This window comes from Tachyglossus aculeatus, chromosome 2, assembly GCF_015852505.1.
Source record: "Tachyglossus aculeatus isolate mTacAcu1 chromosome 2, mTacAcu1.pri, whole genome shotgun sequence".
Classification (NCBI taxonomy): Eukaryota; Metazoa; Chordata; class Mammalia; order Monotremata; family Tachyglossidae; genus Tachyglossus; species Tachyglossus aculeatus.
The window spans coordinates 51,990,365-52,002,707 of record NC_052067.1 but is presented as its reverse complement, the minus strand read 5'-3'; the positions used below and the strand labels follow the sequence as shown (position 1 = coordinate 52,002,707).

The 12,343-nt window shown below is 44.6% G+C and overlaps 1 protein-coding gene across 1 annotated transcript in view; it reads left to right on the top strand.

The window, feature by feature from the left end:
• Positions 1-9,199: 9,199 nt before the first annotated feature.
• UNC93A (unc-93 homolog A) overlaps positions 9,200-12,343 on the top strand; it is a 41,165-nt gene continuing 38,021 nt past the window's right edge. Inside the window, exon 1 of the mRNA XM_038741655.1 lies at positions 9,200-9,286. Within this exon, the coding sequence (XP_038597583.1) occupies positions 9,200-9,286 (87 nt within the window). The remainder of the gene's footprint in view (positions 9,287-12,343) is intronic.

Below are 12,343 nucleotides of genomic sequence, written 5' to 3'. Positions count from 1 at the left end.
GAGCACGGGGTTGGGAGTCAGAGGTTATGAGCTCTAATCCCGGCCCCGCCTCTTGTCTGCTGTGTGATCTCGGTCAAGTCACTTCACTTCTCTGGGCCTCAGTCCCTCATCTGGAAAATGGGGAATTTAGACTGTGAGCCCCACGTAAGACAGGGGCTGTGCCCAACCTGATTAGCTTAAAGGGAGCTGGGAGAGTGTTAGATTGACGCTATCAAGGTCACTGGTTTGAGTCCCCGTTTCTGCTCCATAGCACTTACATTTGTATCGGTAATTTACTTTTATTAATATCTATCTCCCCCCCTAGACTGTGAGCTCCTTGTGGGCAGGGAGTGTGCCCGTTAATTCTGTTGTACTATATTATCCCAAGCGCTTAGTACAGTGCCCGGCACACAGTGAGTGCTCAGTAAATACAAACGATTGACTGGTTAGCTTGTATCTACCCCGTGCTTGAGAAGCAGCGTGGCTCAGTGGAAAGAGCACGGGCTTTGGAGTCAGAGGTCATGGGTTCAAATTCCAGCTCTGCCAATTGTCAGCTATGTGACTTTGGGCAAGTCACTTCACTTCTCTGGGTCTCAGTAACCTCATCTGTAAAATGGGGATTAAGACTGTGAGCCCCCTTTGGGACAACCTGATCACCTTGAAACCTCCCCAGCGCTTAGAACAGTGCTTTGCACATAGTAAGTGCTTAATAAATGCCATCATTATTATTATTATTATAGTGCCTGGCACATAGTAAGCACTTAGCTACCGTAAATGAACAGGGAAATCTTGTGGAGGCAAAATCAACAAGATGCAGTAGCAGTTTGATGTGAGAGTGGAAAGAGAGGAAAGAGCCAAGAGATAGTGTTGAGGATGCATTCTTTGGAAAGAGGGAAGACGGTAGGGTTGTTAATTGCTGATCCGAATGATGACTTTGGTCCACTGGGAGCTCATCTTACTGTTACTGTCTGGCTAGAGAAGGCATTCAGCATCAAAAATGGTTACATTTCAACACTTTCCATTTATGGTACACTAAGGAAACTGCCCAAGGATCTTGAGAATCTGACTGCCTAATCCTGGGCAAATAAAAATGTATTTGAGGAACTTAGGGCATAGCTGCCCTCTGACTCATAGTGCCCCGGTTGTAAATTATGGTTTTCATCCCTTCTCAGAAGGTGCCAGGAATTATTTTTTTCCCCGTTGGAATGATAAGCTCACATTGTGTGGCAGCCTCCATGATGATAATGATAAAAAATGGCATTTGTTAAGCACTGGGGTGGATATAAGCAAATTGGTTGGACACAGTCCCTGTCCCATGTGGGGATCACAGCCTCAATCCCCATTTTGCAGATAAAGTAACAGGCACAGAGAAGTTGAGTGCCTTGCCCAAAGTCACACAGCAGATAAGTGGAGGAACCAGGATTAGAACCCATGACCTCCTTTCTCCCAGGCCCGTGCTCTACCCACCCTGTCACGCTGCTTCTTCAGCTCTATTCATTATATTGTTACATAGGGAGGGATGGACTGAGGAAAAGCAGCCCTGATAGACGAACAATTGTTTTGAAGGCTGCTGAATTGCTTCCTCAATCCCTGGAGAGACTGGTTGCCTATTAAGGCTTATGAGGCTCAGGGTGAGGCAGAAGAGAAGACAGCCAGCCTGAAATTTGGCATCCGTGGCCATTCCACTACACTGTAAGCTCTCTGAGAGCAGGGATAGTGTCTATTTACTTTATTGTACTCTCTTCAGCACTTAGAACTGTGCTGGGCTCTCAGTAAGCTCTCAAGAGAATGATTAACTCCTACACACACTTCTACACACTACACACTATCTGCACACTATGATCAGTGAGCAAAATACGACCAATAAATCAAGAGTATTTATTGAGCATTTTCTGTGTACAGGGCACAATACGAAGCTGTCAGGTCTGGGCCCTTTGGACATTAGGTAATAATAATAATAACTGTAGTATTTATTAAGTGCTTACTATGTGCCAGGTACTGTACTAAGATTTGGGGTGGATTCAAGCAAATCGGGTTGGACACAGTTCCCTGTCCCATGGGGGGATCACAGTCTAAATCATTTTTGAAGACAAGGTAACTGAGTCACAAAGAAGTGAAGTGGTTTGCCCAGGTCACACAGCAGACAAGTGGGAGAGCTGGGATTAGAACCCAGAAACTTCAGGGTCCCAGGCCTATGCCATGCTGATTCACCCCTCCCTCAATCCCACAGTACCTATGCACATATCTATAAATTATTCATTTATATGAATGTCTCCCTCTCCCTCTAGACTGTAAGCTCCTTGTGGGCAGTAAACGTGTCTACCAACTCTGCTGTATTGTTCTCTCCCAAGTGTCTTAGTACAATACCTGTGGCTTAGTAGAAAGAGTATGGGCTTGGGAGTTGGAGGTCGTGGGTTCTAATCCTGACTCCACCACTTGTCAGCTGTGTTACTTTGGGCAAGTCACTTAACTTCTCTGGGCCTCAGTTCCCTCATCTGTAAAATGGGGATTAAGACTGACCCCCATGGGGGACAACCTGATTACCTTGTATCTACCCCAGCACTTAGAACAGTGCTTGGCACATAGTAAGCACTTAAATACCACCATCATCACTCAGTAAGTGCTCAAAAATACCATCTATTGATTAAACACCATTAACTGAATACCACTAAATTGCACAGTTTCTGCCCTCCAGGAGCTTACTATGAAAGGGGGAGGCTGACAAATCAATCAATGGTATCTATTGAGTGCTTACTGTGTGCAGAACACTGTACTCAGCACTTGGGCGAGTACAATACAGGAGTTGGTACACGTTCCCTGCCCACGAAGTGTTTACATTCTAGAAGCATAAGCATTCACAAAATGTTACCTGTGTTACGAACCAAAACATTTGAGACACTCAACTTGCCTGTGCTTCCATTCTCCCAACTGCACAAAACAGATTCAATACCTGTTCTTCCTCCTACGTGGGCTGTGAGCCCAAAGTGGCACCTGATGATCTTGCATCTATCCACCCCAATGCTTAGTACAGTTCTTGGTAGCAAGTAAGTGCTTAAACACTATTATTGTTATTCTTTTTATTGTTATATTGTAATCTCCCGAGAACTTACAGTGCTCTGCACACAGTAATCGCTCAATAAATACGATTAGTTGAATAACTGTTCCACTGAGGAAGGGTAGGGAAAATGGGAGCTTAGTCAGGGAAGGCCTCTTGGAAGAGATGTGATTTTAGGAGGGTTTTGAAGGTGGGAAGAGGGGTGGATTGTAAGATATGAAGAGCAAGGGAATTCCAGGACTGAAGGAGAATGGGGGCAAAGCATCAGCAGTCTCCTTACTCCCACTCCCATGCCCTTTCCAATGGACCACAGCTGTTCTTCTCGCAGATGAGATATGATATACACCATCCCTAGGATTTCTTCAGAATAATAATAATGATGGTAATTTGTTAAGTGCTTACTATGTGCCGAACACTGCTCTAGGTGCTGGGGTAGATACGAGGTCGTCAGGTTGTCCCACGTGGGGCTCACAGTCCCCACTGACAGATGAGGTAACTGAGGGACAGAGAAGTTAAGTGACTTTCTCAAAATCACACAGCTGACAAGTGGCGGAGCCGGGATTAGAACCCACAACCTCTGGCTCCCAAGCCCGTGCTCTTTCCACGAAGCCACACTGCTTCTATAAGTCTGGACATGGACTGTTGTTTCAAGGACTTCTGTATGCGTGTAGAAGGCTCCTTTGCCTGGCATGGCTGAAAGGAGGAGGGCTTATCACAATTCTTTTTAATAGTATTTGTTAAGTGCTTACTATATGCCAGGCACTGTACTAAGCACCGGGGTAGACATAAGCTAATCAGGTTGGACGCAGTCCCTGTCCCATATGGGGCTCACAGTCTTAATCCCCATTTTACAGATGAGGTAACTGAGGCGCAGAAAACTGAAGTGACTTGTCCAAGGTCACACAGCAGACAAGTGGCGGAGCTGGGGTTAGAACTCAGGTCCTTCTGATTCCCATGCTGATTCCCAGCCACTCTGTTTCTCATTTGGATATCTGGGGATGTGGTTATATTAGGAGGAGGAGAACCTTTCTGCAAATACTCCACACCTCCTTCTCCTGAGGCAGTCATCACCTTGGAGCATTTCCTGTGTAGGTAGTTTACTGAGATATGAATAGTCTGGGAAACCCCCTTCTTACTAAAGCTTTTCCCCACTATTTCTTAAAATTTAATATTCTACTAAAGAGCAAAACAATCCAATACGTGTTTTGTTCGGATATGAATTTCACTAATGGTTCCTATGCATGAATTTATTTTATTCTGGGACAAATTGAAAGAATCACAAGAAGAGTAATAAGAGAGAAGCAGCACAGAACAGGGCGTCAAAGGACCGGTGTTCTAATCCCAACTCTACCAATTGCTTGCTCTGTGACTTTGGGCAAGTCATTTAACTTTTCCATGCCTCAGTTTCCTCAACCACCAAATGGGGATTAAATCCTACTCCCTCCTACTTAGGCTGTGAGCCCCATGTGTGATAAGGATTGTGTCTAACCCGACAACTTGCATCCACCCAGCATTTCTAAAAGCGCTTGACACCATAGTAAGTGCTGAAAAATACCATAAATAATAGGAACAGTATTTATTAAGCACTTACTCTGTGCAGAGCACTGTACTAAGTGCTGGGAAGGAGCACACAGTGGGAATTAGAACCCCGAGGGGCTCACAATCTAGGAAAATCCATGAAAATCCACGAAAGAGCCTCAGAAAATAACAATTATGGTATTTGTTAAGTGCTTACTATGTGCCAAGCACTGTTCTAAGTGCTGAAAGTCCCAGAGTGAAAAAATCTAAACATAAGCCTAAAAGGTAAGTTCCAAAATTCTTTCGAATATTGACATGATAATGGCATTTGTTAAGCGCTATGTGCAAAGCACTGTTCTAAGCGCTGGGGGAGATACAAGGTGATCAGGTTGTCCCGTGTGGGGCTCACAGTCATCATCCCCATTTTACAGATGAGGTAACGAGGCTCCGAGAAGTTAAGTGACTTGCCCAGGGTCACACAGCAGACATAGAGAAGCAGCGTGGCTCAGTGGGAAAGAGCACAGGCTTTGGAGTCAGAGATCATGGGTTCAAATCCTGGCTCTGCCAATTGTCAGCTGTGTGACTTTGGGCAAGTCACTTAATTTCTCTGTGCCTCAGTTACCTCATCTGTAAAATGGCGATGAAGACTGTGAGCCCCCCACCGTGGGACAACCTGATCACCTTGTAACCTCCCCAGCACTTAGAACAGTGCTTTGCAGATAGTAAGCACTTAATAAATGCCATCATTATTATTATTATGTGGCAGAGCCGGGACTCGAACCCATGCCCTCTGACTCCAAAGCCCGTGCTCTTTCCACCGAGCCACACTGCATGACTACTGACTGTTTAAAATTCATCAAGAAATAGCTTTAACCAAACGAGCGCAGAGGCATTTCGCTCACTGGGGGTAGGGGATGCGACTGTTTATTGTTGTAATGTACTCTTCCAAGTGCTCAGTACGGTGCTTTGCACACAGTAGTAGGTGCTCAATAAATGCTATTGAATGAATGAATGAAAGGGCGTTCAGTTAAGTCACACCAAGTCATCCAGCTCATGAACATTTCCTTCAGCAACCAGGAGGAGATGCCCAAGAGTGGACCAGTTAAGCAGTCAGGGTTGGGTGGCACAAGTTAAGCATTGCACAGCTGTTCCTGAGGGACTCACCCGCTTTTCACCTATTAACTCCCGTGAAACCAGGCTCAGAATCCTGAAGCTTCCAGGAGTGAGGAAATCAGGGCTGCCTTGCTCTGTCTACAGGAGGCCATGTGAACCAGGTAAAACTTCTCCATACTACAGGTAGCCAAGGGCATAAGCAATTTGTTTTCTGGGTTGAACTCCGACGGCACAGACATCTGTACTGGAGAAGTGGGGGAAAGAGTGCCAACTTTGGGGTGCTGATCTTAATATAGTCAAACCTCTGAAAGTTAAGTCCAGGCATTCTGGGAAACGGACGCTGGATTGTCCGGACAGAAGTGGCTAGATCCTCCTTTTTGTGTCGATTCTGGGAAGTGTCCCTCATCAATGGGTGTCTGTGAAGCTAGGGAGACGATTCAATTATTCTTAAGTAATCTGACAGGGAGAATGAGACCGGTTTCGAAGCGGAGTCCCTGTAGTCTGACCCAAGACTTTCACAAGCGCTTAGTACAGTGCTCTGCACACAGTAAGCGCTCAATAAATACGATTGATGGCACAGTAAGAGTAATTTAGAGTGCACCAGCTTGTAAGGATTCTGCAAATTCCTTAGAACAGAGTCACTCCCGAGCATTCGGGGATATCTCCCTTTTACCCTCCCCCATTCCCTCCCCTCACTCCCGGGAGACGGGGTGAAGAAATGAGACTGATTCTGTGCCAAAGACCTTAAAAATCAAAGGAGGAACAGACTTAGAAAATAGTCCGAGTTGCCTGAGGTGATGATGTAAAGATGCTTTATCGTTAAATTACTGAACATTTTAAAAAAATGACTGTGCTTTTCTGGAGTGAGAATTCTTAATGTGGAAGCTAATTCCTGGGATGTCAGCTTACGTAAAAAGGCTTGTGTTTCACTCAACATGATGCATGTGAATGTGTTAAATGGTTTTTTTTTAGGGGGAAAAATAGGACATCTAATGCTCTTTATGTTTACTTGTTTCCACGAGCATTTTTTTTTAATAAAGCCCAAAGCAACAGTCACCCTTTCCTTATCATCAAGAGCAATCTTTGCTGGCTGGGTAGGAATTGTACTTCAAACCTGAATAAACTTCCCAGCCCTGGAAATTCTCGAGCTTTAGTAGGTCAGTGTACTAATAGTAGTAGGAGAGCAGTGCCACACTATGGCTGGTCAAATGAACCCCTATGGCTTGGTGGTCCTTGTGGACTTTCAGACACTGTACCAGGCATAAAATATTCCCTCTACACTGTCAGCTTGTTATGGGCAGGGAATGCATCTGTTTATTGTTGCACTGTACTCTTCCAAGCACTCAGTACAGCGCTCTGCACACAATAAGCTCTCAATAATAATAAGCCAGCGCTTAGAACAGTGCTTTGCACATAGTAAGAGCTTAACAAATGCCATTATTAATAAATATGACCATGAATGAATGAATGGGAGGCCGCCAGAATGCCTAGAGTTGGGCAGAGCCAGAAACTACTGAAGCTAACGTTCCTGGGCAGCTGGAACCATCAAGGAGAAAGGGATTATTGATTTGAAAATGCTTTTATTAATCAAAGAAATTTGGCTCTCAGACTGGGATCATGTTTTCTGTTCCACAAAACGTATCCCGAGAACTAGAACCCCGTCTAGGTGCTAAGGAGACTTTGAACGTGTCACTTCTCTTCACAGGAGTACATTTTTATTAGAGTGAGGGGAGACTACCCCTCTCAGGATCATACCTGGAGAGTTTCTAGTACTCTTCCAGCCTCGGCTCTGGGAGGGAGAATCAAACAGATGCATAACCATTCCATTCTTAGCTTGAGCAGGGGCTAGCAAGTGAAAGGCAATCTCCTACAAGTCAAAACTCCCCTGTGCTGGGCAGCAGCGGCATAGGAGAGAGTCAAGGGTGGAGTCTCAAGTTTACTGAGCGGAAGGCGGCCCACTGTTGGGTAGGGACTGTCTCTGTATGTTGCCAACTTGTACTTCCCAAGCGCTTAGTACAGTGCTGTGCACACAGTAAGCGCTCAGTAAATACGATTGATTGATTGATTGATTGGTCAACCATTTCCGTATTGTTACCAAGAAAACTCTAGGGATCCAGTAGCAGAACGACTGCAGATGGAGGTGAGGAGTTCTGAGAGAAACGTGTTCATGGAGTCGCTTAAGGGTCAGAAACGACTCGATAGCATAAGACAAGACAAGAGGGAAGAACGGGCTCAAAAGCAAGATGAAGAAAGCTCTGGAGATTCTTTTGGGGGGCGATCTTTTGCCTAATTCTAACTTTTTCTAAAAGAAGAATGGTCTTCCTTGTTGCTACTCTGCTGTATAATATTAGTTACCTCCAATCCCTGGGAAAGTCTTGGTACACTCTTCTTTACTCAGGAAAACCCTTTGCAGTATGACTGCAGAAGACATAGATTAGACAAGACATGGATCATCTGCATCAACCAAATCTCAGGAAATTTGGTAATTTGCCCTTCTAAAAATGTGGTTTTACAAACAAAATTTAAGCTTTCAATTAGCCCCTCAGGGAGACCACTTATGAGCGAAAGCACAGAAGGGAGAACTAAAAGAAAGCAAAACAGAGTGAATGGCGGCTCTTGACTATCCTTGTGGGCCGGGAACATGTCTACCAGCTCTGTTATATTGTACTCTCCCCAGGTGCTTAGTACAGTGTTCTGCACACAGTAAGCACTCAATAAATACCACTGATTGAGTGAAATGAGAGCAAGGAAACCTGAAAAGGAAAAAAATGGGACTGAAAAACTGTAGGATGTTCCCAACCTCTACTCTCTTGTTTGTGGTTTTTGTTCTGTGTTTAGGTACTTTGGCCAAAATGTATTTTCACCTACAAAATGTCAGATACTAAAGCAGATCCGCTTTTTCCCCCACCAGTTCAATAGTTCATAATTTAGAATTTACCATACGAGCAGTTGTGTACCTACATGAGTGGGAATTTTTTGTTGTTGTTTTGCTTTTTAATGGTATTGGTTAAGTGCTTACTATTTGCCAGGCACTGTACTAAGCACTGAGGTAGATACAAGCTAACCAGAGTGTTTACTGTAAACACTCTGGAGGCCTCGCAGAGGTAAGGGTGAAGCTGCATTCTGTGCCTTATAAATGTCCCATGCTCTTCACCCTTTGGAGAAGGAGCATAATTGTCTACAGTTTTCTGCTCCAGTGAGCTCAAGTGTCATCTCTCAAACGCAACAGCAAACTTGCTACTTCCTTGTAAGTGTCTAATCGAAAAGGCTGACACTAATTAACGAAAGTTCAAACTGTTGTTTGGGCAATAATTATTATTGTTGCAGGCAGAACAGGTAGATGAGTCACAGTTTAAAGGCAGCATTTGGGGTTAGGGACAAGCCAAATTCTCACACTAATGGCCCACTCCAGCCCTCCCACTTCCGACTCGGGACAAAACGTGGCTGCATTCAGGGCAGAAGCTATTTTTCTGAGCCATTTTGTCTTTTCCAGGAACTCCAAATTCTGAGTTCTGACTCTTACTGCTGATCAATATGGAAAAAAACTTGAAAAACGTTATTGTCGTTTCACTTGGATTTTTGCTTCTCTTCACCGCTTATGGAGGACTTCAGAGTCTGCAGGTAGGCTGGTGAAGGGACCGGATATCTCGTCACCCAAGGTGGGATGGAAGCTGATACTCAAGGTGGGCTAAAGTGGATAGGGAAGGCAACTCTCTCCTTGACCATTTCCAATCTGGCTTCCATCCCCTTCACTTCACAGAAACTGGCCTCTCAAAGGTCACCAGTGATCTTCTTCTTGCCAAATCCAATGGCCTCTACCACATCCTAATCCTCCTCAGATCAGGGCTGGAGGTGTAGATTTGGGTGTCATCTGCATAGAGGTACTAGTTGAAGCCATGGAAGCAAATTTCAGTCTCTTTCATGGACTTCTCCTCTGACTCCTACCCCCTAACTTTGGAGGCCCCTCAAGGTTCAGTTCTGGGTCCCCTTCCATTCTCCATCTATACCCACTCCCTTGGAGAACTCATTCGCTTCCATAGCTTTAATAACCACTTCTATGGGGATGATACCCAAATATACATCTCTAGGCCTGATCTCTCTCCAGTCTCGCAATTCCTCCTGTCTTTGGTACATCTCCACTTGGCCTGTCACTTAAAGCTTAATGTGTTCAAAACTGAACTCCTTATCTTCCCACCCAAACCCTGTCCTCCCCATGACTCCTCCCATCACTGCACACAAGCCCATAACCTTGGCTTTATCCTTGACTCCTCTCTCTCATTCAACCCACACAGTCAGTCCATCACTAAATTCTGTCAGTTTCACTTTCACAACATTGCTAAAATCTGCCCTATCCTCTCCACCCAAAGTGCTACCAAGTTAATACAATCACTTGTACTATCACGCACTGAGTACTGTATCAGCTTCCTTGCTGACCAACCAGATGCCTGTCTCTCCCCATTCTAGTCCACACATGCCCTGCTGCCTGGATCATTTTTCAACAAAAACATTCAAGACATGCTTCCAGTGCTTAGAATAGTGCTTGGCATATAGTAAACGCTTAACAAATACCATAATTATTATTCTCCACTCCTCAAGCATCTCCAATGTTTGTCAATCCACCTCTGCATCAAATATCTCATCATATTGGTTTTAAAGCACTCCATCACTTGCCCCCTCTGATCTCACCTTGCTACTCTCTTACTATAACCCAGCCTGCACACTTCGTTCTTCTAATGCCAACCTTTTTACTGTACCTCGATCTCACCTATCGCACTGCCGACACTTTGCCCACATCCAGCCTCTGGCCTGGAATTCCCTCCCTCCTCAAATCCGACAATTACTTTTCCCCACTTCAAAGCCTTATTTGAAGGCATATTTCCTCCAAGAGGACTTCCCTGACTAAGCCCTCCTTTTCTCTTCTCCCACCCACTTCTGCATCACTGTGACTTGCTCTCTTTATTCATCTCCCCCGCCAGCCCCACAGCACATGTAACTTATTTATTTATATTAACGTCTGTCTTCCCTGCTAGATTGTAAACTTGTTATGGGCAGGGAATGTGTCTGTTTACTGTTGTACTATCAGAAGCACTTAGTACAGTGCTCTACACACAGTAAGTGCTCAATAAATGTGATCGAATGAATGGCAAGAAGAGGGAATAGGTGGGAGAAGAGAGCAAAAGATATTGGGAGGAGAGGTAAGTGAAGTAAACAGGGGAAGGGATAATATAGGAGAGGAAGAGATGAAGAAGACTTAGCCATTATCATCCTTCAAGTCCTTCTCTGACACCCCCCCAACCCCTGGGAGGAGGCCACGCAGAGGTAAGGGTGAAGAAGGTAAACTCATTATGCCCTGCTAATTCTGTTCCACTGTACTCTCTCAGATGCTTAGTATAATGCTTTACACATAGCAAGTGCTCAATAAATACCACTGATTGGTTGATTGAGGTAGCGGTGAATGCCGCAAGTTCATCGGCTTTTCCTGGGCTTGTCCATTAGAGTTGTGATGTTACAAGATCTGCATTTCTGCTTCGGTCTTTACCATTGGGCTCCAAGCAGTCTACTGTAGGGATGTTAAACATTCATTCTCCCTCCCATCCTGTGAGCTCATGGGGCTCTAAATGCTCCTGAAGGTCAGGCCTTACCTTGAAATGTACATTTTCTCCATTCTGGCCCTTCCTCCGAATTGAAGATAGATAATAATTTTGTCCGTGTGCCAGTTTGGATAGTGTCTGATGAATGGTTTTAGGGACTACCACCTAAATCATGATTAAAATGATCTAGCATTTTAACACAATTTGATATCCTGAAAACATTTCACCAGCCCCAAAGGAACACCAATCAATTGCATTTACGAACACTTACTGCATGCAAAGTACTGTTCTAAGCACTTGATATCCTGAAAACATTTCACCAGCCCCAAAAGAACACCAATCAATCAACTGTATTTATGAACACACTGTGTGCAAAGCACTGTCTAAGCACAACATAATAGAAACATTCGCTGTCTGCAATCATCAGAATTATTTTCTAAATAGGGTAGCATCTTTTCTAAAAATGACAGGAGCAAGGATAAAGTTGGGACAAATGAAGAGGGCAAGGGGATTTCCTTTCATTTCTGGTTCTAGTTTTAGGTGAGGCTACTTAAAAACTTTGGCCTAGCACTGGTAGCTTGTTCCTGGGATTTACAGAAGAATCAAATCTGCCACATGTCAACAGGCCTTAGCCTCTTCACTGTGTTCTGGAGCACAGAGACTTTCCCCGCTATGTACTGCTGTTTCTATCTGGCACATCGAGTTTCATTTTGGAACTGAAATTTCTTTTATTTGGTAATGACACCCTTGCCCTCAGTAGTCCAGACCTGCAGACAACCATCCCTGGGAGCCTCCTCTGTGGGAAATAAAAAATCCTACCTGGGAAGGGAAGAGAGCTAACCCTTCTCCCCAACGACCATTAGACTGTAATCTCCTCCAAGGAAGGAATCATGTGTACTAGCAGCACGGCCAAGTGGATAGAGCACAGAACTGGGAGTCAGAAGGTAATGGGTTCAAATCCCAGCTCTGCCACTTGTCTGCTGTGTGACCTTGGGCAAGTCATTTCACTTCTCTGTACCTAAATTCCCTCATCTGTAAAACGGGGATTAAGATTTTGAGCCATTTGTGAGACAGGGACTGTGTCCCA